Source organism: Balaenoptera acutorostrata, chromosome 3 (assembly GCF_949987535.1).
Source record: "Balaenoptera acutorostrata chromosome 3, mBalAcu1.1, whole genome shotgun sequence".
NCBI lineage: Eukaryota > Metazoa > Chordata > Mammalia > Artiodactyla > Balaenopteridae > Balaenoptera > Balaenoptera acutorostrata.
The window spans coordinates 31,021,677-31,047,757 of record NC_080066.1 but is presented as its reverse complement, the minus strand read 5'-3'; the positions used below and the strand labels follow the sequence as shown (position 1 = coordinate 31,047,757).

The window sequence follows — 26,081 nt, the reverse complement described above, 5'->3', positions numbered from 1 at the left end:
TGGGTACCAGTTGAAGCTGTGATTTCAATAGAATTAGAAGAAAGCTGAACACAAGTAGAGAATGCAATTTTGTATTTTCATGTCTTAGAACAAGGAAGAGCAGGACCACAGTGGCCTAGTGGTGATGGGATATGGGAGCCAGGGGTGCTTCCTGCAGAAGAGAGGCCTTTCATTCAACAGAGAACATTAGCTGAGTGTTTCCAGTGCTGGGAGCTGGAAATGCAGAGGTGATTCAGATGCAATCCATTTCCCCCCGGAGCTCATGAGCAGAGTGGGGAAGGAACAGATATATAGACAGTCAGTTATAAAAATAGCAAGACCAGTGTCAAAATTGTGGCAATTCCAGCTGTTCTTGGAGCCTGAGGCAAGCCTGACTAGCCCTTCTGGGGGAGTGTCCAGGGCTGCTTCACTTAAGAAGTAGCCTTTGAAATGGATTGTAAATGGTAAGTGGATATTCCCTGGGTGAATGAGAGTAGGGAACAGCATTCTGGAGAAGATAAGAGGGTTCTTTCTCAGAGTGTGCAGTGATGTAAATTCAAGGTTCACTAATTCGTGGGAGAAGAATTTTTGTAAAATTGGTGATCTAAGAACCAGAATAAGGTGTTTACAAATCCTGAGGCATTTAACTGTACCTTATTAACATCTAGATCATTACATCATCTTTTCCATGTTAAGGAAAAGCTGTGTGCCCTTGTGTCTTTTCTAGTCTGATGTTTGCCCATCGTCCACGATCATGGAGGGAAATGCCTATTAGATTTGCTGACTTCGGAGCTCTTCACAGGAATGAGCCATTGGGAACTTTGAGTGGCTTGACCTGCGTCAGGCGCTTCCAGCAGGATGACGCTCACATCTTCTGCACTGTGGAGCAGGTAAACAGGGACACGGGGGAGGCGTGGTCAGCACAGGTCCCATGTGCTGCCTTGGACAGATCGCTGAGTCTTTCAGAGTCACTGTGAAATGTGTTGTTCAGTCTAGTCTCTGAGGGCCCATCAGCTCCAACATTTTGTGATTCTCTAATTTGGGTCATAGATCAGTAATCTCATGACATGAAAAAGTTTTTTTCGAACATAATTTATTTTATTATAAAGGAACCTAATTCTCTGAAAATTCAAAGTTCTGTTTGATGCTATTTAAAAATTTTTAACAATCAATCACTGACAGAAATAAAAAGTAAAGATAATTTTATTATTATACATTGGAACATAAATCACATTGTTGTTTATCTATTTTATGTAAAGTAGTGTGTGTCTGTTAATCCCAAACTCCTAATTTATTCTCCCCCTTCCCTTTCCCCTTTGGTAACCATAAGTTATTTTCTGTGTCTGTGAGTCTGTTTCTGTTTTGTAAATAAGTTCATTTGTATCATTTTTTAGATTCCACATATAAATGATATGATTTTTGTCTTTCTCTGTCTGACTCACTTCACTTAGTATGATAACCTCTAGGTTCATCCATGTTGCTGCAAATAGCAATATTTCATTCTCTTTTATAGCTGGGTACTATTCTGTTGTGTGCGTATATATATATATGTATACACACCACATCTTCTTTATCCATTCATCTGTCCATGGACACTTAGGTTGCTTACATGCCTTGGCTGTTGTAAATAGTGCTGCTGTGAACATTGGGGTGCATGTATCTTTTTGAATTAGAGTTTTCATCTTTTCTGGATATTTGTCCAGGAGTGGGATTGCTGAATCATATGGCAACTCTATTTTTAGCTTTTTAAGGAAGCTTCATACTGTTCTCCATAGTGACTGCACCAGTTTACATTCCTGCCAATGGTGTAGGAGGGTTCCATTTTCTCCACACCCTCTCTAGCACTTATTATTTTGTTGACTTCTTGATGATGGCCATTCTGACCAGTGTGAGGTGATACCTCATTGTAGTTTTGATTTGCACTTCTCTAATAATTAGTGATGTTGAGCATCTTTTCATGTGCCTGCTGGCCATCTGTATGTCTTCTTTGGAGAAATGTCTATTTAGGTCTTCTGCCATTTTTTGATTGGGTTGTTTGTTTTTCTTGACATGAAATTTATTATCATTTTTTCCAAGTATTTGGAAGGTGAATCATACACTACTAAATAACCCATGTGTCAAATAAGAAATCAAAGGGAGGGCTTTCCTGGTGGCGCAGTGGTTAAGAATCCGCCTTCCAGTGCAGTGGACAAGGGTTCGAGCCCTGATCTGGGAAGATCCCACATGCCACGGAGCAGCTAAGCCCGTGCACCACAACTACTGAGCCTGCGCTCTAGAGCCCATGAGCCACAACTACTGAGCCCGCGTGCCTAGAGCCCATGTTCCACAACAAGAGAAGCCAGCACAATGAGAAGCCCGCACACCACAATGAAGAGTAGCCCCCACTCGCAGCAACCAGAGAAAACCCGTGCACAGCAATGAAGACCCAATGCAGCCAAAAATAAATAAATACATAAATAAATAAATTTAAAAAAAAAAAGAAATCAAAGGGAAATTAGAAAATATTGTCCAGTTAACCCTTGAACAACACAACAATATCAATAAAAACCAAAGGCTGGTTCTCCTAGAAGATCAATAAGATTCATAAACCTTTAGTTTTGTTGGAGAAAAAAGAGAAGATACTAATTAAAAACATTAGGACTGGGGACTTCCCTGGTGGTCCAGTGGTTAGGATTCTGCACTCTCACTGCATGGGCCCGGGTTTGATCCCTGGTCAGGGAACTAAGATCCCACAAGCTGCGTGGTGCAGCCAAAAAAAAAGGAAAGAAAAAGAAAAAAAAATATTAGGACTGAGAGAAGTGACATTACTACAGATCCTATAGATATTAAAAGGGTAATAAGGCAGTATTATGAACAAGCTTATGCCAGTAAATTTGACAAATTAGATGAAATGGACAAATTCTTTGAAAAACACAAACTACCAAACTTTACTCAAGGAGAAATAGATAATCTGAGTAGCCGTGTGTTTATTAAATAAATTGAATTGGTAGTTAACAACATTTCCACAAAGAAAACTCCAGGCCCAGAAGGAATCACTAGTGAATTCTACCAGACACTTAAAGAAGAAATCATACCAATTCTACTCATCCCTGCCAGGCATTAACAGGGATCTCCCCACACCCACCCCGTAATGTCAGTGGAGACTAAGTGGGAGCCTGGACTTCCACCCTCACCTGGCAGTCACAAGGTGCCTCTTCCACTTCCTGCTTGAGTGGAGAGACAAAACTTCTACTACCACTCCACAGTAATGAGGCTGTGCACCCTGGGGGTTGCTAACGGCCACGTGAGGAGCAGTACCAAGATACCCCTGCCTCTCCCAGCTGAGGTGTTATCAGAGGAAACCTACTAAGGTGCAGAACTCCTACTCACCCAGCAGTAATGAGGAGCCTCTGCCTCCCTTGCGGTCCCCAGTGGGAAACCCAGACATCTGCTCCTGCTTTGCAATAACCAGGCAGTACTTCTCCCTCCCTGTTGGAGCAGAGTCAGTGGAAGCCAGCTAAAATGAAGAGTTTAAATAAAATCCAAAGTCTTATAATATCCAAAATATCTAGATTTCAGAAATCAAAAATCAATCATCACGTCAAGAACAAGGAAAGTCTCAACTTGAATGACAAAGGGCAGTGTAGGAGCACTGATGTGGACATGGCAGGGATATTAGAATTATCTGATGAGAATCTTAAAGAAGCCATCATAAAAATGCTTTAATAAGCAATTACAAGCACATTTGGAACAAATGAAAAAATAGACAGTCTCAGGAAAGAAATAGAAGATATAAAGAAGAACCAAATGGAAATTTTAGAACTGAAAAATGTAATAACCGAAGTATTCAGTGGATGGATTCCTGAGCAGAATGGAGGAGGCAGAGAAAAGAATCAGTGAACTTGAAGACACCAGTAGAAATGACACCATGTGAAAAACAGACAGAAAAGAGACGGAAAGAAAAATGAACAGAACCTCAAAGACGAGTGGGACTATAACAGAATGCCTAATATTTATGTCACCAGAGTTCTGGAATAGTTCTGAAAATAGTTCTGGAAATGTAGGGTGGAGGTGAAAAAGTACTCAAAGAGGTAATGGCTGAAAACTGGCCAAATTTGGCAAAAAACATAAGCTTACAGATTCAAGTAGCTGAGAAAGTCCACACAGGATAAACCCAAAGAAATTCACACCAAGACACATCATAGCCAAGCTTCTGAAAGCTAAAGAAAAAGAAAAAAAATTGAAAACAGTGAGAAAGAAATGATACCTTACCATTAAGGAAAAAAACAAAAAAACAAAAACAAAAACAACAAACAGATTTCTTATCAAAAACAAAACAAAACAGAGGCCAGAAGGAAGTGGCACAGCATTTTCCAAATGCTGAAATAACTGTTAACCCAAATTTCTATACCCAGAAAAAATGTCTTTATGGAATGAAGGTGAAATCAAGACATGAGACCTACCTTAGAAGAATGGCTATAGGAATTTCTCTGAAGAGAAAGGAAATGATAAAAGGAAGAGTCTTGGAACATTAAGAAGGAAGAAAGAACAACTGTAAAAGTAAAACATGGTTAAATACAATAAATATTCCTTTTCCTTTTCCTTTTTCTCTTGAGTTTTCTGAGTTGTGTTTGACGGTTGAAGCAAAAATTATATCACCACTGGGGAAACCTGAGTAAATGGTACCACGGTCTTATTTCTTACAAATGCATGTGAATCTCAAAAAGTTAAACTTTAAAAAATGGGCAAAAAGATTTGACCATTCAAATGGTCAAAGAATATATACAGAAGAAGATACATATCTAAGGAGATGGCAGATGGCAAAGAAGGACATGAATGATGACAGATGACAGATGGCAAAGAAGGACATGAATAAGGGGTGCAAGATGATCAGTCACTAAGGAGATGAAGATTGAAACCGTAAGGAGCTGCCTCTATACCAACTAGAATGGTTAAAACGTAAAAGGCTGACTCTGACACGTGTTGGGAGTGTGGAGGGGATGGACTTCTCACGCACTGGTTGTGGAAATGGAAGACAGCACAGTCACTTTGGAAACCAGTTTGGCAGTTTCTTAAAAAGTGAAGCAGAGACTTCCCTGGTGGTGCAGTGGTTAAGACTCCACCCTCCCAAAGCAGGGGGCCTGGGTTCTATCCCTGGTCAGGGAACTATATCCCACATGCATGCCGCAACTAAAGATCCCACACACCCCAACGAAGATCACACGTGCGGCAACGAAGATCCTGTGTGCCGCAACTAAGACCCAGCACAGCCAAATAAGTAAATAAATAATTTTTTTCTTTAAAGTAAAGCACACACCTACCATATGTCCCAGCCATCTTACTCCTTTTCCTTTTCCAAGAGAAAAAGAAAGCACATGTCCATACAAAGACTTGTCCACACGTGTTCATAGCAACTTTATTTGAAATAGCCAAAATATAGAAACAGCCCAATGACAGGTGAGCGTATAAAGGAACAGTGGTATAGCCATACAGTGGAAAACCACTCAGCAAGAAAAAAGAATGATCTATTGATGCACACAACAGTATGAATGAATCTTGAAATAATTCTACTGAGTGTAAAAAGCCAGACAGAAAAAAGAGCAAGGGCTGCATGATTCCACTGATGAAAATCCCAAAACCTAATCCCTGGTGACACACAGATCCTTACTTGTCCCCTCTCTCTACGTCTCTGTTTTTGCTGCCCCATCTCGTCCGCACTTAGATGTGCTTGTCCTTCTCCCTGTTAAGGATGCTGTCTCTCAGCCTCACAGCCCTGGCCCTGCTCTTCTCACCCTGCGCTCTCTGGCTTCAGTGCCTCTCCTACCTCCGCTGCGTCTCAGCTGTCCCCCCTGAGCTCCAAGCCCTCCAGGGGCTGGGGGACATGTCTGCTTGGCCATCACAAACACCCTTGCATTGGCCAGGCCCAGGTTGGCCCCTCTTCTGCCTTTCACACCACGTCCTCCTCCTCTCAGCGATGCACCAGCACCCTCTCCATGGCCCAGGCCAGGAACCCAGGTGTCCTTTGGTTTTCACTTCTCATGTCCAGTTTATCACAAGCCCTATTGATCACCCTTCTTAAATATATTATTCTTGAATAAGTTCATTCATTCCTGAATTCCCAGCATCCAGCACAGTGCTGACAATATAGGCAATTACTATCTGTTAGTGAGCGAAAGGACAGGTATCCTGCAAATGCATCTGATTCCCTGTATTCCAGCTGCTTCTGTTTCAAGCTGCCATCCTCTTGCTCCTAAAGGATCCCAACAGCTTCCTAATGGGCTGCTCTTCTCGTCTTGCCAGTCTTTTTCCCGTACTTCAGGCAATCATATTGAACTGTGTTAGTCCACTGCTGAAACCTCCACTGGTTCTCCATTGCTCTCAGGCTAAAAAGTGCAGACATTACCCTGGCTTTGAAAGCACTGCATTTTCTCTGGCCCCGGCCTGCCTCTATCCTGACTGTCTGCCATGCTCCCTCTGTGCCGTCTGTCCCGTCACGTGCAGCTTCCCGCGGCTGTCCTGCCCTGGCCCACTCCTCCATCCTGTGGGTCTTCACCCTCAGTGTTTCCTCTGCTCCGGGAGCTCCTGCCCTGCCTCTGTGGAGAACGCTTAACCTCTCCTCTGGCTGCAGCTTGGCCATCACTTCCTCTGGACAGCGGCCCTTCCTCCTGTGTGGCATTGTGCACGGAGAGGTACCCTCGCCTGGGTCTTCGCCCAGCCCTGCGCTGGACCATGGGGGCCTCCAGCAGCCTGTGTGCATTGGCACCTGGCGGGCGTCCCGTGAATATTCGAGTAAGGAAAAGACAACAACCCGAACAGTGCCATTGACTGTAGTAAAAGCACGCTTTATTTCTATCTGACAAGAAGAATGTTTTTTAATGCCATAAATAGGTTTAAATTTGGTGTTATTTAAGGTTTTTCATTTGCTCTAATTTCAGATTGAAGAAGAAATAAAAGGGTGTTTGCAGTTTTTGCAATCCGTTTACTCAACATTTGGCTTCTCCTTTCAATTAAATTTGTCAACAAGACCTGAAAACTTTCTAGGGGAGGTTGAGATATGGGATGAAGCTGAAAAGGTACGGAGAAACAAAGTGTTACCCTTCATTTTTGTGAATATGGAAAATACCTTGCATGAGGATGCGATGCTTTGCAATGGAAATTTAAAATTGGAAGTTCTGGGATAAATGTGCCCATTGTAGAATGTTGTTAATCCAGTTTTCTTCAAAACAATGATAAGAGCAGTACCTTACATTTGCTTCACACTTTAGTTTATATCAGGTTTTCATTTATACTCTTTTCAGTGCTGGTCACTAATAACCAATTTCATAAGTTTTTAAAGAAATTCTCTGGCTCCTTCTTCAGCAGCTCTGGTTTGGCCTCTGCCACTGGAACTGAGGTAGGTCCATCAGCTCCCTGGAGCTGGATTAACCTCAAACCTCTCTTGGGGGCTTCCCTGGTGGCGCAGTGGTTAAGAACCTGCCTGCCAATGCAGGGGACACGGGTTCAAGCCCTGGTCCGGGAAGATCCCACGTGGCGCGGAGCAACTAAGCCCGTGTGCCACAACTACTGAGCCTGCGCTCTAGAGCCCCCATGAGCCACAACTACTGAGCCCACGTGCCGCAACTACTGAAGCCTGTGCTCTAGAGCCCTCATGAGCCACAACTACTGAAGCCCACGCACCTAGAGCCCATGCTCCGCAACAAGAGAAGCCACCGCAATTAGAAGCCCGTGCACGCAACAAAGAGTAGCCCCCACTCGCCGCAACTAGAGAAAGCCCGCGCACAGCAACAGAGACCCAATGAAGCCAAAAATAAATAATAAATTAATTAATTTAAAAAAAAAAACCTCTCTTGGGTTCCACTTTCCCAGAGTTGCAGTGAGTCATTAGATCCCTAAGAATATTCCAGCCCCTCCCACATAAGCACAAGCAAACTGATGTGTCCGAAGCCCAGCACGTCCCACAGTCTAGACGCTAGTGGTCTTGGGAGCCAGAGACCTGGCATGCGTGGGGCAGGACAGACAGCAGGGAGAAGAGGTGCCGGGCAGTGTCCCCAGGCCAGGCCTGGGAGTGGCGGTTCCAGGTCTGCCCAGACGTCCCCTCTTCCCAGACCTTGTGTCAACCCAAAGCTTTCTTGGCCTCGGCCCCTCCCATCAGGCCTTCCTATCCTGGTGTCCCCAGGGAGAGGACAGAGCAGTGGACGCAGTGACCTCTGCTGTATGCTCTTCCCCCAAACCTGGCCTTTCTTTCACTTTTAATTCCCTGGGAGCCCCTACTATCGCTGTTACCTGCTGTAGCAGGCCCTTGTTTTGTCTGAGAACATGGGTCACAGTCTCTTCTCCCTTCAGAAACAAAGTCGGGGGAGGGCAGCTCCAGCTTGTGAAGTTCATCTGTGAAGGTGGCCTTCCCAGCCCTGAGCACAAGGGAAGCCTCTTCAGGAGGGTTGAGTCCCTGAGGGACCCCCTGGGGTCTGGCCAGGAGCAGCTCCTGACCTGCTCTGACTGAGGCCCTGGAGGAGGCTTTCTGGGTGACGCTGGCCTGGCCCAAGACACCACCACTGCTTTCCTTCCCTGTCGGGCGCTTCACTCCCAAATGTCTCCCCCCTCACAGCTCCAGTGTGCTGGGGCGATGACGGGAGTCTGGCTGCTGTTGTGACAGTCTTGTGGCCAGGGCCTTAGGGATGGCTGGGTGCTTCCCAGAGAAGCTGTTTTCACGGGGAGTGGCCGGAAGACTCAAAGAGCCCTATCACTAATGCTCATGTGCACACCCCGTCACCGTCAGTGTGGAGCGGCCTCACTGTGAGCTAACTTGGGTGACTTTACGTGGCTTAGTCTGGAGACCAGAGTGGGCCTCCCGCTTCCACAGCCTCTGTGTCCCAAGGGGCCCTGCCCACCAGCTGCAGGCACAGAGGTGGGGGAGAAGCAAGAGCGAGTGCAAGGCCTGTCCCCCAGTCTTCTGAGCACAGAGTGCACGAGGAGCAAGGCCACATCTTGCTTGCCTATTACGGCGTGGAGGCGCCTCCTGAAAGGAGCTGGAGAGAGTAGGGCAGAGGGGGCCTGCACCGTGGAAGTGCCCAAAGTAGCCCTCTATCACTTACCTGGAATTCAGTGGAACAGTTCAGTAAGTTATCTTTTTTCTCCCCCAATTAAAATGTGTATGTTTCTTGAGAGTAAGCACCATCTTAATTTTCTTTACGTAGTCCTTGCTCAGTAGTTTATTGAATGTGAAAGAGGTTCAATAAGTATATGGTGATTAAGTAATGTTCTCTTCTTATTAAAAAAATAGCAACTACAGAATAGCTTGATGGAATTTGGGAAACCATGGAAGATGAACCCGGGAGATGGAGCATTTTATGGTCCTAAAGTAAGTAGGCCATATGCTTCAAAAAAAAGTAAAATTTAAAAGAAAAATAAAACCTGTCTCTAAGCAAACATCATTTAATTTACAGATTGATATAAAAATCAAGGATGCTATTGGCAGATACCATCAGTGTGCTACAATTCAGCTGGATTTCCAACTGCCTGTAAGATTTAATCTTACATATGTTAGGTGAGTGATTGAATGTGATAAATAATGTAGGACTCATATCTTAATTATTGTCATTTGAGCATTAGCAGTACGGAAACAAGCGTCAGTGAATGTCTGTCTGTGTGCAAGATACTCAGTATATATTTGTTTACCTGCTTGTAATCTAGTTGGAGGTCAGCTTTAGTTTTCTGGTTAGAGCTATGAACAAAGGACGTGGAAACATGACCCAAACAGAGAAATCTCCCTGAGGCAGAGGGAGAGACTTCAAAAAGGGCTGACCCTGGGTCTGTGTCTTAAGGATGATATTTACCAGGGAAAGCAGAGGAAAAAAGGCAGTTTCATCACTGCAAACCAACAACTTCTTTAAAAAATTTTTTCGTAACTCACAGTAAAGTTGACTTTGTGTGTATATGTGTGTGTGTGTGTACAGTTCTGTAAGTTTTAACATCGTATAGAGTGGTGTGCCCACCACCACGATTGTGATTCCATCAGGCAAGCAAATCCCTGTGCTGTTCCTTTACAGTCACACTCTCCTCCCACCCCAGCCCTGGGCAGCCACTGACCTCCTCTCCATCACTTTCCCAGAATTCCACACAAGTGGGATCATACTGTATATCACCTTTTGAGGGTGGCTCATCCTATCAAGGGTGTGCATGGCATCAATGTGACTTGTCAGCAGTGATGTAACCTCCATCACTTGGTTAAAATAAAGTTTGCCAGATTTCCCCACTGCAGAGTTATTGTTATTCCCTTTCCATAATCTGTTTTTTGGAATTGAGATTTTCCTGGTGATGAATATGCTGAGTAGTTTTGAATTGCATCCCAGACATTGTTAATATTATATTGTGAGATGCTGGGTCTTGTTTAAATCCTAAGGGGATTGTTGACTTTTTAGCAGTCATTCTGCCTGGGCAGGTTCAGGCTGTAATTTCTAACCCGCCTTCTGTGGTTCCAACGTCAGCTCAGTTTTCTGAGCCTATACAGTTGGCCCTCTGTATCCGTATCTGTATCCATATCCGTTAAGCCCATGGATATGGAGGGCCGACTGGGCTCACTGTACCAGCCATTGTATATAAGGGATATGAGCATCTGTGGATCTTGGCCTCAGCGAGGCCTCCTGTCCTGTGTGCACCACCCAGGGGCCAAGTCCCACAGTCCCATTCTCAAGCCTTTTATGTGCTGTTAGGGTCGGATCCAAGCATGTGCAATGAGAGGTGAGGCCAGCCGAGCTCATACACCCCTTAATGGGGCAGCTCTTCTGCGCCCCCTGCTCTCTGTATTTCCCGGACACTTTTTGGTTCCCTGAAGTCCCTTTCTGTAGTCCTGTGGCCAGACGCTGGGCTTTAGCTTCCCTGCTCCGCATGCTGTTTCCAGGGCTATCTGTGTCAGAGGCCAGGCATCAGGAGGCCAGCCAGAGAGAGAGGGCACAGGGATTCACGTACGCTTGGGATCACAGCTGTTCTGGTCGGAGAGAAGGATCCCCTTCCTTGGAGTTTTAGGTGCCTGTTTAGTCTCTGTGCCACTGTGGGAATGCTGGGGGCTGGAGGAAGAGAGGAGAAAAAAGAAACAGAAGAAAACTCCAGGACGTCCCCCACCCCCACTTTTTCTGAAACTTAGCAGTTATTTTCTGGCTCTTGGCCAGAAAGTGAGGATTTCTCTTGAAGCTTTTCCTGTCTGCACCTGGTATGTATTCTTGCGTGTGGGCTGTCTTTGAGTCCAGGCCACACAAACTGGAAGACAAAATGACAAAAAACTAAGTGCAGTTTGGTGGCACTTCAGATTCTGGCCTTCTTCGGCAATCCCCCAGCACCAGTCACTCCTCCCAGCCCTCGGGTGGCTGTTCTACATGTTCTCTCCAGGGGCCACGTCTGCGTTCAGCAAGAGAGTCAGGTGTGGCATGCTTACTTCATTCTGCCTGGAACCAGCTTCTTTTTAAAGACCATTCCACTGACTTGAATTAGACAAAAATCACAACATCATTTCTTTAAACTCTCCTCTTCTCACCATGTCCAGTTTTAGATGTGGTGTTAATTAGATAATGTGTTGAGATCTCTTTCACTCAAGATTATTAATTTAAAAAGGAAAAATTATTGGCATATTTTAAGTCTAATAATTTTTAATAGAATATTTTCCTAATAAGATTCTTATAATAAATGAACAACCACCAATTTCCCAGAGTGTAGGATTTTATGCAGTGATCTCAATGTATGTTCAACCAACAAAATTTTATTTTGGATTCTCCAACTTGTGTTTTGATTAATGGTTATAGAGCTACACTCAGAGTTACATCCTGTGAGAAGGTAAAGAGCTGAAGAATAGTTGAAGTGTTCATACAGGGAGTTACATCAGGACATGAGAATAATAAAAATTCTCAAAGGTTAAAGGGGAAAGCACGGAACTTTCAAGAATAAATTCAGGCCTTTTGGAAAAGATGGTGTCTTAAGTTCATATTTGCAAAATCATCTTTCCCCAGTAACCTACCAAAATGAACAAAAAGAATTAGGGGTAGGGGGACTTCATGCCAAAATAACCCAACTAGTGCAACAAAATTTGAACGTTACTAGCCATCCAAGGGGGATGTGGAGGAGCAGTAGATCAGGCAAGCCATCCACCCATCCATCCATCCACCCATCCATCCATCCACCCACCCAGCGACCCATCCACCCACCCATCCACCCACCCATCCACCCTTCTACCCATCCATCCATCCATCCATCCATCCATCCATCATCCTAGGTGTTGTGTGGACAGTGGGGACTGGAAAGCAGAAGTGGAAGCAGTGGTCTGTAGGCCAGCTAAGAGATGATGACAGAACATGGTGGCAGTGATACATAGAGATGAGAAAAGTGGAGGTATTTGGGGTATATTTTGGAGGTAGAACCAATGCGATCTGTTTGTGGCTTAGATATGAGGGGAGAAGAGGGAGGAGCAGTGAGGTCATCACCTTGATCAAGTAAGTTTTTTACCCAAGAAAGCAGGGGTGGTTTGGGACTTCCCTGGCGGTCCAGTGCTTAAGACTCCACACTCCCAATGCAGGGGGCCTGGGTTTGATCCCTGGTCAGGGAACTAGATCCCGCATGCCACAACTAAGAGCCCGCATGCCGCAACTAAAGATCCCCGTGTGCCGCAACTAAAGATTCCACATGCCGCCAGGAAGATCCCGCACACAGCAACCGCAGCTGAGACCCAGTTGCAGCCAAATAAATAAATATTAAAAAAAAAAAGAAAGCAGGGGTGGTTTAACATTACGAAGCGTATTGTCACCCATTACCTTCAACAGCGCTGAAAGGCATTGGATAAAGTGTAACATTCATTCCTGTGAGAGGAACAGAAATAAAGTTTCCTGTAATGGTAAGGAGTATTTATTAGAAAACAACAATAACATCTCGACTTAGTTGAGAAGATGGTGACTAGCCTATTTGTACTCTTACTCACAATTGTTCTGGGATATGTAGACATATTGAAATAAAGAGCCAAATTTTCATTGTATGTAGATGCTAAGATGTCTAGAAATCCAATAGAATCAGATGGAGAAAAATTAAAACTGATAATAAAGTAAGGTACCTAGCAATAAGGTCAAAACGCAAACATCAATTTGCTTTCTATATATATTAGCGACAACCTGCTAAGAAGTGCAATGGAAAAAAAATTTCAAAAACAGTAACAACAACAATAGCAACAAAAACCAACAACAGGAACAACAAAAACCAAGCGAAGGGGCTTCCCCAGTGGTGCAGTGGTTAAGAATCCGCCTGCCAATGCAGGGGACACCGGCTTGAGCCCTGGCCTGGGAAGATCCCACGTGCAGCGAAGCAACTAATCCTGTGCGCCACAATACTGAGCCTGCGCTCTAGAGCCCGTGAGCCACAACTACTGAAGCCCACGTGCCACAACTACTGAAGCCCACGTGCATAGAGCCTGTGCTGCACAACAAGAGAAGCCACCACAGGGGTTCCCTGGTGGCGCAGTGGTTGAGAGTCTGCCTGCCAATGCAGGGGACACGGGTTCGAGCCCTGGCCTGGGAAGATCCCATGTGCAGCGAAGCAACTAATCCTGTGTGCCACAATACTGAGCCTGCGCTCTAGAGCTTGTGAGCCACAGCTACTGGGCCCATGTGCCACAACTACTGAAGCCCACGTGCCTAGAGCCTGTGCTGCACAACAAGAGAAGCCACCACAGGGGTTCCCTGGTGGCGCAGTGGTTGAGAGTCTGCCTGCCAATGCAGGGGACACGGGTTCGTGCCCTGGTCTGGGAAGATCCCACATGCCACAGAGCAACTAGGCCCGTGAGCCGCAACTACTGAGCCTGCGCGTCTGGAGCCTGTGCTCCGCAACGGGAGAGGCCGCGACAGTGAGAGGCCCGCGCACCACGATGAAGAGGGGCCCCCGCTCGCCACAACTGGAGAAAGCCCTCGCACAGAAACGAAGACCCAACACAGCCAAAAATAAATAAATAAATAAAATTAATAAGAGGATTCCCAGCCATTGGTCACTGGGGATGCTTAAAAAAAAAAAAAGAGAAGCCACCACAATGAGAAGCCTGCGCACCTCAATGAAGAGTAGCCCCTGCTCGCCACAACTAGAGAAAGCCCGTGCGCAGCAATGAAGACCCAACACAGCCAAAAATAAATAAATAAAATAAAATAAAATAAAAAAAGCAAAATATCTAGGAATAAACTTAACAAGAAATATAAATATATAATATTTATTTGAAATATATACCATAAAACTTTATCAAAGGCAAAAAAAAAAACAGTTGTTTAAATGAAGATTCACACCACTGTTGGAATGGGAAGAATCAATATTGTGAAGATACTAATTCTCTTCAAATGTATCTCTAAATCTAATGTAATTCCAACTAAATCCATGAGGATTGTTTGGGGGAACTTGTCATTAATTCTAATGTTTACCTGAAAGTATAGATGTGTAAGCATAGCTTAGGTCACTCTTTGCCCTTCTTTAGACCTGATTTTAATTCTTTTAAAATAAATGATGGGACAGAAATTTCTGGTACCCAGGGGCCTGTGAAAGGATCATGCTGCTTCTCTTTCATTCCCTACACAGGCAACATTATGTGACATTCAGGAACATACCATGCTGTTTCCAGTTTGTAGAATGAATTATTTCTTCATATATGTGAGCAGGACTGGACTCAGGCCCCCCAGCCCCACCCCAAAGCTTCTGTAGGATCTGAAAGAGGATTTGGCCTGCAGTCAGTCTGCCGTGGCTCTTAGCAGAAATGATTGGCAATGACGATGTCCAATGAAAACTCTTTTGAAGTGAGTTTAATGAATGAGTCTCTGTTTTTATTCGTCTATTTGCCCTGTATGTATATGTGTTTCAGTAGTAACTAGCTGGTACAGCGTTTAGATAAAAATTTATCCTAAGAACTTTGTAAGTATCACATATTATTACATTTGTTGCAATAATGTGAAATTTATCTTTCTGGGAAAAGTGTGCACAGATCTTGGAGTGCCTTACTTTATTACAATTAACAGTTGTAATTTGCTTTTTACATCTTTTTCTGAAAGGGAGGAGAGAATTCTCAAATGTAAGGAGAATGTCATGAAGGTTTCAGGTCTGTAAACGGAATTTGACCGGTGGACTTCTGGAACAAGTATCAGGAACATTTTGAAATATATCAGTAGTATGGGGGCATAGTGTTTACAATATGGCAGTGTGTTTACAGTGGATGGTGTCAGGAATGGGTGCATTTGGACCAAACCAGATTGGCTGTGAGTTGACATTTGCTGATGCTGAGAAAGGGTTATGTGGGAGTTCATTATACTATTCTCTCTACTTTTGTATATGTTTTCAATATTCTCTAATAACTAATAACTTATATTAATTAAACAAGGTTGGTAAATTTTTTGCCAGCCACCGTGGTCATACCATTAACCCAAACTAATAGAATACCAACATATTCTATTAGAGAGTACAGAAACCCATTTTCTTTATTTTTGCAATGTCTTTGATAATTGTTCAATAAATTAGTGGTGAAGTAAGCCATAGTTCAAAATAAAGTTAATTTAAAAAATATGATTTGTAAGATTGCCTCTCAATATGAGTAAACTGGTAGTTTCGAATAAAGCTGGTAGTTTAGAATAATCAGTAGATTTGTAATAGAGATAGTGATCTAATATTACCTTGCTTTTTCCTAGATGATTTATTTTATTTCCCTTTGGTTTGTAAAAGATACCATAGGGCTTCCCTGGTGGCGCAGTGGTTAAGAATCCACCTGCCAATGCAGGGGACACTGGTTCAAGCCCTGGTCTGGGAAGATAACACATGCCGCGGAGCAACTAAGCCCGTGTGCCACAACTACTGAAGCCTGCACGCCTAGAGCTCATGCTCTGCAACAAGAGAAGCCACCACAATGAGAAGCCCGGGCACCACAACGAAGAGTAGTCCCCGCTCGCTGCAACTAGAGAAAGCCCATGCGCAGCAACGAAGACCTAATGCAGCCAAAAATAAATAAATTTTGAAAATAATAAACTATTAGAAAAATAAAAAACATAATGCAAAATGTCTTTAATAAAAGATACCATAATTTGAAAGAAAAAAAACACTTCATTTCTAATTAATGGCACATTTATGTTTAAAGATAATTTATGAGTAATCTGTTGTTTTACCTAGTTTGGGAAAATACCTTTTAAATATAAGGTAAGAAGATAAAGTTATTTATGAATCTTAAGAGAATAATTAACTGTATAATTTTCATTTTTTTAGTAAGGATGGGGATGATAAGAAGAGCCCTGTGATCATTCATCGAGCCATTTTGGGGTCAGTGGAAAGAATGATAGCCATTCTCTCAGAAAACTATGGAGGAAGGTGGTAAGTGATATGGAAAAGAAAAGCTATATGTCTACTGTTCTTAAAAATCATGTCTAAAAGATGAAATTAATATGAAAAAATTGGTGGCTCTTGCCTTATAATTAGCAAGTATCCAAACAGCAAATAAAAATTTTTGTGGCATCTGCCAGACCAGAAAACAAAACAAAGAAAACAAAGGCAACGTGGCATACCACTATCATTTACCTTTTTGGGATCTCAGTAAAATTGGAGTAACCTTTTCACTTGTGTCAAACAAACCCCGCAAAGATCTAGCCTCTGGAACATATATGGCCCACACTCTCAGGGCACCGTCTCTAGCTGTACTGCCCTCCTTCCTTCCACTGTGCCGTTGACCTCACAGCCCTGTGACCACTGACTTAGGAGGAAACATGTAAGCCTGGTTCACACATGGCCCCAAAGCCAAAGAGAACCGCTGCAGTTTTCCAGCGGGATGGAGGGGGAAGGTGAATGTCCTGAGTGCAGGCTTTTGAGTGGTACATCTGCTCATCCTCCGTGCCCCGAGGGAAAAGTGGCCAGACGTGTGGGTTACATTGATGCGTGAGATCTGGTTATTGCTTTGGCCACAGGGTCAGAGACTTAAGAGATACTTAGGTTGGAAACCAGATGACAAGTCGATTTGGTATGTGGATGGTCACTCAGAATAGGCCATGGGGATGGTATTGCCCGAGTCTGTGTCTGTCCCTTAGATTTTATTTGCAATCCTAGAGAAATATACTGAGGTGTCATGGGGGTGTCCAATCTATTACAGGTACAGAGAATCCAAAACTATAGATATGAATATGTGTGTGTGTGTGAATTAACATGTTTATATTTCTCTCTAGTTGATTCTGTTGTAAATAGTTAACATAGTGAGAGATGGTGGGTCTTGCAAGAGAGCAGTAGAACTAGGGGATCAGGAGATGGTGTGGGCACAACTCCCTGTGGAGACACAGTACCACCCTTCACAGTTTACACAGCAAGCCTTTGGACTTCTACCAAGTTGTGGTGGAAATCGCCCTGAGAAATAAAAATAGAAATGTTTAAAATGTGGCTCTCTTGAGTTGGTGGGGCTGAAGCAGGGGTGAGAACAGAGCTCAAAAAGATACATTTACTTTTCATTTTATAATATGTATTTCATCATGTATATAATTACATTTGTCACATGTATTATTTTGCTTTTGTAATTTAAGAATAAGTATGTGAAAACATATATGCACAAAGTGCCATCTGGTAATAGTCCCCGTGCATTTCCTTCCACCTTCAAACTAAATATGCTGAAGAAAAAGGCAAACATTTCCCACATCAAACATTGCTTATACCCACCTTTCCATCTTTTAAAAAATTTTCATTTTGAGATAACTGTAGAATCATTTACAGAGGTCCAGCATACCTTTTACCAGTTTTCCCCAATGGTAACATCTTGCAGAACTGTATACAACATAACTGGGGAGTGACAATCCACCAACCTTATTGAGGTCTTGAATTTGTGCACACGTGTAGATTGGTGTACCCGCCAGTCAAGGTACAGGACAGTTCCATTACTTATAAGGATCCCTCATGCTGCTGTTTATTTTATGGCCACACACCTCCTACCCCATCCCTGTCACCATCCTCCGGCAGCCACTCATCTGGTCTCCATCTTCATAATTTTGTAATTTCCAGAATGTTACATAAATGGAATCACAGCGTGCAGCCGTTTGAGACTGACTTTTTTCACTCCTTGGATGGAGTCGCCTTGAGATGCATCCGAGGCATCTCAAGTACCAGTCGTTGGCTCCCTTTCACTACTGATGGTGTTCTGTAGTGTGATGCACAGTTTGAGCATTCACTCGCTGAAGGGCATTTCGGATATTTCCAGTTTGGGGCTATTATACGTAAAGCTGCTATAAATGTTAGCGTGCAGGTTTTTGTGTGAACATGTTTCCATTTCTCTGGGATAAATACCCAGGAGAGTGGTTGCTGGGTCGTATGGTCAGTGATGTTTAGCCCTTTCATCTAGCTGCCAACCTGTTTTCCCTCCCTTTCCAATCAAAATGCCCAGTTTCCCCTTTTGTCTCCTCTATTGCCTTTTAATATAGTTTGCTTTACTGCCACACCCCTCTGCTGAACCTGCTCTCTTGTGAAGTCTTACTTAAAAAGAAAAAAAGAGTCTTTGGTTATTTTTTAATCTTGTAATAAATGGTCATTTTAAAAATACGTATTATATTTTTCAGGCCTTTCTGGCTGTCTCCTCGTCAGGTAATGGTCATCCCTGTGGAGCCAACTTGTGAAAAATATGCACTTCAGGTAAAATTAGAGACATTTAAAGTACATAATCTTGGCATGTGGTCTATGAACGTCATTGACTTGGAATGTTATTCACACCTTAAAATATTGCATAACTAATACATTAATTTACCACCCCATGTTTTCAGTAAATGTTTTCAGTAACACCTGAGTCGTGTCTATGTAGCTGTATCAGAACTATTTTATTTCTTAATGTTTTTGAGAAATTGGTGTTTTAAAACATCTCATAGTTCTTCTTTTCCTCATGGCTGTATTAGGAAGAATACTTATATTATCTGTTGCTGTGTAACAAATTAGCCCAAAACTTGGCAGCTTAGAACAACAAGCATTTATTATCTCAGTTTCTGCGAGTCAGAATCTGGGGCAGCTTGGCTGGGGACTCTGGCTCGGGTGCCTGGTGAGGCTTCTCAGAGGTTGAGGCAGGGGGAGTGACAGCCCTTTAACCTCATCTCAGAAGTGGGGTGCCATCACTCTCCCTCCACTGTGGTCACACAGACCAACCTGGTACAAGGTGGAGGGGACACACAAGGGTGTGAATACCGGGGGGGTGGGACCCTGGGGGTCATCTTGGAGGCTGGCCACTGCATTACCATACACAATGTATTAATGAAAGTGTCTCATTCTCTTATAGGTATCCACTGAATTTTTTGAAGAAGGATTCATGGCTGATGTTGACTTAGATCATAGTTGTACACTAAATAAGAAAATACGAAATGCACAGCTGGATCAGTATAATTTTATTTTGGGTAATCTAAATTTGTATATATTTTTCCCAAATGCTTGTTTTTTCACTTTAATTCCAAAAAAAACCCAAAAACCAAAATAAAGAGTATGGTATAACTGCTTGATTATGACAAATAGCTGTTGAATACTTATACACAAAGAAGAGTCTGTGGTGTTCCTGGCTAGATACTTTTTGTTATTTACCAGAAAAGAAGAGTTATGAAGTTTCACATGGATCCTGTGGTGTAGTATTACTAGGAAGAATTAATAACTCAAACCGACAGTGGAAAATGATCTTATCAGTAGAATTATACTCCGTATGTTTCAGTCATGTGATAGGACTGAAATAATCTCCTTTACTTTTCTGGTTTATTATAAATCTTTAGGATGAAACTAATGACTAGGAAATGTTCTAAATTTAAGATGATCAAAACAAAAGAATTAAGTGAAAAAATAAAATGTCCTTGAGGAACATGAGTAATTAGATGCAGAATCTAAAATTTTGACGTAAAAATGATTCAAAATCAAGGGAAACTTATTTATATGCCTGCAGGCATGATATGGTTATCTCCTATAAGTTGAAAGTTTCTGTAGAAGGCAAAATAAGTATGCACAGGGCTGTCCTATGAGCAGTTTGTCTTCAAAAATGTTTGTAGTAGGTACTGTGATGCTTCAGTCAGCCTTCTTGTGGTGACAGAAATTTCAAATTAGCTTAGACACGATGGAATGTATTGGAAGGGAGTTAGAGTATCTCGTGCCATGGAAGGTAGAATTAAGTAGCCAAATCATTAGAAAAGTAACTGGAAGGGGAACTCAACCCTTACCAGGACCATTTCTCCCCATTTCTGTTCCCTGTTTTGATCTGCTTCTTTATGCTTCTCTTGATCTACTTTATCCCCCTTACTTGCTGGCCAGTATGTTCTTTCCAGACAGCAAGAAACATGGCGGCAGAATTCTGCATCATCTCACAGTATGGGCCACTAGCGAGAACAGACCTTTTACATATATACCAGAAAATTCTGTTGGCTGGTTGGGCACGTGTCTGGTGCCCACCTCTTGATTCATCCAGTGTGCCAGGTGGAGTCAGGGGGTCTTTAGGAGCTCCCTCCTCCCACCTGTACCCCACGACCACCACAGGTGTTCTCGAAAATGGATGATAGGGAGATGGGATTAGAAGTCATTCCTTGTCTCAAGAAATTTACTCTTAGAGGATGACCAAATGGACATTAGATTGATATTTGGTGATTAGTACTAAGAAGAAAACTTAATAAGACACATGCCATATGACTGCTGACTTAATATTTAGTAAATTGTTGATTGAAAATATATTTATTTCCCTTTGTTTTCTACAGTGGTTGGAGAAAAGGAAAAGACAAATAATGCCGTAAATGTTCGAACAAGAGACAACAAAATTCATGGAGAGATTTCAGTAACTTCTGCCATTGATAAATTGAAGAATCTCAAGAAATCACGTACCCTAAATGCTGAGGAAGAATTCTGAAGTCCTTTCCTTGTGCTCACATCTGTGTAACCTTGTTCTGAACCCTGAACATGCATTTTCCTTAGTTACCATTCGTACTTCTTCTGAGAACTTGGGACCCACTGTCCAGTCCACTGATGGGCACAGTGAGAAGTGAGACGGGGAATGAGTGGCTGATATGCACAAAATCTGATTCACTAATGTGTCTGTGGACAATGAGAGGACAAGTGTGGGAAATTTTAAATTTCCCAAATATCTTGAGAGACTTAAATGGGAAAATGTCGTTCATCAAAGAGAGAAATACTAGGAAATGAGCATTATGAGATGTTATTGTTAAGAATTGTGATTTTCAAAAGATAAGTTTCAAATAAAAGTCTGCAAAGCTTTTTGAATATGGGGGGAAATCTTATTTTCTAATAACATTATGTCTCAGGTATTTTTTAACTTAAGTTTTACTAAAGTTCACACTGAAACTTTATTTTTCTTATTTTTGGCCCCACCCCACAGCATGTGGAACTTCCTTGACCAGGGATCGAAACCATGCCCCCTGAAGTGGAAATGTGGAGTCTTAACCTCTGGACCACCAGGGAGGTCCTGAAACTTTATTTTCAAAATTGGAATCAATTTGTTTTAACTAACCAACAATCACAAAAGAAGAAACTAGTACTAAATATTGGATTATTAACAAAGGATTCTGAACTCAAAGAAATTCAGTGTTGTGCAATCTTCTGTAGTTTCCACTATAGGATAAGAGTTGCCATTTTAATGCTTCTAAATGACAATTGAACCTTATTTATCTTTAGAAAAAATAAACTCTCAAATAATATGTGTTACGTAGCGCTTCCAGGGTTTCACCTATAGGTTTATACCATAATAATTTGCTCCCCTAGAGTTAAATTACTCGTCTGATGGGATGACATTCCACTGATTTACAGACGCGAGTGGATTTCTGATTTTAAGTGAGAGGAATACCTTACTGCTCAGAACCGAATTAAAATGGATTTATGTCAGTAGTGAATTTAGCTACCAATCAAGCAGTACTTTTTGTGTTTATTTGGTTATGTGCTGTGGAATTCAAAATAAATTTAAGACCTGCTCTCTCTTCTGTACACACTTATCATTTAGCTTCCTGAAGAGTTGGAAGACAAAACAGTAGAGCTGACCGTGAACAACAGGGGATTGAACTGCACGGGTCCACTTACCCGTGGGTTTCTTTCAATAGCAAATGCTAGAGTATACACAATCCTACCCACAGTTGGTGGAATCTAAGGAGGTGGAGTCACCGATAGGGAAGAACCGAATGAGGAGGGCCCGCTCTAAGTTACACTGCAGCCCTCACCCCGAAGTTGTTCAAGGGTCAGGCCTGTGTGATGCTAGAAGGTGCAGATTGTGTGATGTACCTGTTTAAGCTAACTTTAATTGAGGCCAAGCACTATTCGATACATTCCTTGAATTCACCAAACGTGCTAGTGAGGCAGGGGGCGTCAGAAGACTCCCCATCCCCACCCCAGACAACCTTGTGGGGGGTGGGCGGGGAGAGGGAAGCCCGTGCGCAGCCCAGCACGAAGGTTGCTGCGGTGGGAACAGGTGCGGATCGCTGTGCCGGCCGCAGGGAGCCGCGGCCTGGGAGCAGCTCCCTCCCGGGGCGGGCCTCCTCCAGGGGGGTCTGGGGGCCTGAGACCCGCGGCCGCACTTCAGTCCGGACTCTCCCCGCCTTCGAGGAGCGTCTCTGAGGACTGGTTAGACATCCGGGCAGGGCGGGCCTGGAGAGATGCTCGCGGGACGCTGCCCGGGCCCTGGGGTCGCGGGGAGTGGGTCCTTGGAGGCCACCTGGCACACCTGGGGTCCTTACCGAGCAGTCTGGGCCAGTTTCCTCATCTGTAAAGAGCCTTTTTAGTCTGACAAAAACGTCACGTCGTCAAACCTCCGCACGGTACCAAGCGCACAGCAGCAGTTTTTATCTCTAAACGTACAGATCCGGCCACAGGTAAACAGCGGCCAACTTCCCACATTTGCCCGCCTCTGCTCTCGATCCCTCAGGTGTGACTTTCGGGGCCCAGGTGACCTTCCCGTGTCTCCAGCCGCCGGGGGAGAGGTGAACGCCTCGTCCCAGGCGCTGGCAGTGATCTGGCACCTGGCAGCCGTCTGACACCTGGCAGCCCTAGGAGGCGGGGCGCGGGGAACTCGGGAGGAGGGGCCGCGCCTGCGCCGTGGACCCACCCGGACCCGCTTCTCCCCGCTCGGCCCGGCGTCCCCCGCGACCCGGAAGTGCTCCCGCCGGCAAGATGGCGGCTGCAGGGGTTCTGCTGCGGGATCTGCGGCGCCTGTGTCGCGTGCTGCTGTTCCTCTCGCAGTTCTACATCCTCTCGGGCGGCGGTGAGTTGGGAGCAGGGGTGTGCGCCAGGCCGGGCTGAGGGGTGGGGAACCCAGGACCGCGGGGACCGTCGGCCTGGGTCCGTGGGCGGAGGCTGAGTGCGGGCGGAGGGCGCGGGTCGCTACAGCCGAGTCCGGCGCGTCCTGCCGCCGCCCCTCGGCTCAGGGAGCCGGAGCCGCGAGCCTCGAACTGTGGGCCTGGGGGCTCGGCCGGGGATGCGGAGCTGGGTCTCGGCACCGCGCGTCGTCTCCAGTTGCCCGCAGACCTAAATTAGTGTCGACCCCGTTGGGTTTCATGTTCAGTTTCCCGGCGGTCAGGCCGAGATGTTTGCCCGAGCAGCTGTGGGCCTGGCGCGATACCCACACAGCCTGAGGTCTTCGTTTCTCTAATCATAGGGTCCTTCAGTGTAGAGCCTTCGCAGCCGCTGGCTCAGTCCGACAAGGATCCGGGCCCCACACGTACGTTCACAGTAGTGCCCAGGGCAGCAGGTACTAGACGTTTTCTCTTCTAGTAAACGTGTATGTTTGTATCTAGTGGTCTCTTCCTTTCCTTTTTGGATAAAATTTCTTGTAGAATATGAAATCACTTTACATGTTTTGAACATTTTATTGATTGCATTTTCGATTATGTGAATTAAAGGAAGATACAGACCTTTTCTGTAGACAATCTTGTTATTTCAGTACCTTTTGACATTCCTGTCTCATCTTCTTCCAGTCCCAGGCTCCCCATTTCCATCTCTTTATTTCAAAGGTTTTTTTTTTTCCGCTTCATCCATCAAGATAACCTTCAACCAATGCTTCTTTCCCTTCAGAAAATTTCTTGTGCTTTTGGAACCCTGTTCCTGATGTTGGATATTATTAAAGGCTCCCCCAAGGCTGTGTGAAATGGAGGGATTGCAGAGGGAATGGTACAGACTTGGCATCTATCTCTAGTGGTGCTGCTGGGAGCTGGAGCAAATTATTCACCTTTTTGGGTTTCGGTTTTCTCATCTTTTTAAGGTGGTGGGGTTGCCCTGGCCCTGTAAAACTCTTGGCTTTGTGATTCTAAGTGCCCATCCTCCAGCCACGGTAGTAATAGGAACAAAAGAAAAGAAAATTTTCTTTTCTTTTGTTCCTATTACAAAAGGGTATAATAGGAATTATACCCTTTTGTAAGTATACCCTTTTGTAGGAATTTTGTAGAACTACCCACTTAATAGTGACTTTAAGTAGGACCAGTTTTAAATGAGTATTAGTGTGTTTTGCTAAATGAAACTTTGGTCTCTGTAGTTTCATCCTTTTAGAGTTCCATTGCTTCAGTGAATTAAAACTGGCAGACGTATTTTACTGATTCTATAAAAGACTACTAGAAGACAGCAGCATACTTGAGTTTAAAACATAGATTATTTTAAAGAGAAAGCACAAGAATTTTTTACTCTCTTGGACGTTTTTGAAAGCTTCTCTTCCTGAGAATACTGGTTGCAATTTTGATCCTCTCTTAAGTGATGGTAATATATTATACTCCCAGCTAGGCTGGCTGGAGAAACTTACTGCAACCCACTGAATAAGTTACTAATATAAAGAACTATTTTGAACTTTGGTATTGTAAAATTGTAAATGTTACTTGCAGATGGTGGCTTGTTGAAGTACCAAAGTGGAATAATGACAAGACGTTTTTCTAGGGTTGGTACCTTGTACCGATTGATTCACTTAGAGGGTTAGGGGCTTCACTTACAAATTCGTGAATTCAAGTGAAAAGAACGTTGGATTGGAAACTGAGAGATTTGGGTTCTGGTTCCAGTTTTGCCCTCCCTCTGTGATCTTGAACGGACTTTATCATCTGTAAGCCTTCGTTTTTTTCATCTTGTAACATGATAGACTTTTTGACGTCCTAATTTATTTCTAACACTGTATATATGTTATGCTCATGATTGTGTTCCTTAAGCTTAGAAAATTGCTTTCCTCTGTTATTGTAATCAGTATTCCAAGAGAATAAGCTTCTCTCTCACCTCTCACAGAAAGCACCGATATCCCACCTTATATGATGAAGTGTCCGAGCAATGGTTTGTGTAGCAGACTTCCCGCAGACTGTATAGAGTGCAAGACCAATTTCTCCTGTGTCTATGGGAAGCCTGTCACTTTTGACTGCACAGTCAAACCTTCTGTTACCTGTGTTGTAAGTACTGCAGCTTACTTATTCTTAATAAACTCATCGTAAAGCTCGAGTTATAAGTAGAGTTTAGACTTGGCTCTGGAGGAAATTCAGAAAGTGCTCTGCATTTTAAAAGTAAGAGTTGAGGAATAAAGTCAACTTTATCAGAAGATGGAAACTTCCATCTCCAAGTAAAGTTTGGTTACAAGGGTTCAGATAGCAATTTTTTGACATAAGGATAAATTGAAGCAATTGTCAGACTTCTTACAAAAAGTAGGAAATAGAAAAGGCTCAAGCGCACCAACTGTTGCCCATTAGAAATGACCCTGTTACAGTGGTCACACCTGCAGCCCATCTCTGATATGTTGACAGCCAGGAAGGAGCCTACAAAGGCTTCCACAGCCGGTGTTCCTTAGCGTGCTCTCAGGATACCTGCTTCAGAGCCACAGACTCCTGGAGGCAGCCCCACACCTGTTGAGTGTGACGAGGGCAGGGAGACTCACGTATCTGCATTTTTGAACCGTTGGACCGGGGAAATTACTGCAAACTTCATTGTAGTCCCAGCATGTGGGTGAGATAGAGAGTCGAAATGAATAGTGAGGCAGTGTTTTACTCTTGGACCTGCCATGACTAGCTCTGTGATTTAGTCATCTGTCTCTTGTTAAATCAGGAGATGGGCCCAGAACAGCTTTTCCTAAAGTGTTTCCATGGCGCCCTCTTTCTGGGAGATGGTCAAGGAGGAAAACACAGATTCCATACCATATTCTCTCTCTC

The 26,081-nt window shown here is 43.8% G+C and overlaps 2 protein-coding genes across 7 annotated transcripts in view; both read left to right on the top strand.

Moving 5' to 3' along the window:
* The window catches only part of TARS3 (threonyl-tRNA synthetase 3), a 50,823-nt gene extending 29,628 nt beyond the window's left edge, over positions 1–21,195 (top strand). For 2 of the 4 annotated variants that reach the window (XM_057543848.1, XM_057543847.1), the window contains 8 exons: positions 707–869; positions 6,894–7,031; positions 9,239–9,316; positions 9,402–9,502; positions 16,210–16,314; positions 18,528–18,600; positions 19,232–19,346; positions 20,676–21,195. In XM_057543848.1, the coding sequence (XP_057399831.1) occupies positions 707–869; positions 6,894–7,031; positions 9,239–9,316; positions 9,402–9,502; positions 16,210–16,314; positions 18,528–18,600; positions 19,232–19,346; positions 20,676–20,824 (922 nt within the window). In that variant the 3' untranslated portion in view covers positions 20,825–21,195. Of the gene's footprint in view, positions 1–706; positions 870–6,893; positions 7,032–9,238; positions 9,317–9,401; positions 9,503–14,544; positions 16,315–18,527; positions 18,601–19,231; positions 19,347–20,675 lie in introns of those variants that run through there. The other 2 variants (XR_009007668.1, XM_057543849.1) reach the window with 2 other exon arrangements.
* A 1,834-nt stretch (positions 21,196–23,029) lies between these two features.
* TM2D3 (TM2 domain containing 3) overlaps positions 23,030–26,081 on the top strand; it is a 67,728-nt gene continuing 64,676 nt past the window's right edge. For 2 of the 3 annotated variants that reach the window (XM_007167488.3, XM_007167486.2), the window contains exons 1-3: positions 23,030–23,179; positions 23,573–23,665; positions 25,174–25,331. In XM_007167488.3, coding sequence (XP_007167550.1) covers positions 23,089–23,179; positions 23,573–23,665; positions 25,174–25,331 — 342 coding nt within the window. In that variant the 5' untranslated portion in view covers positions 23,030–23,088. The remainder of the gene's footprint in view (positions 23,180–23,572; positions 23,666–25,173; positions 25,332–26,081) is intronic. The other variant, XM_007167487.2, reaches the window with a different exon arrangement.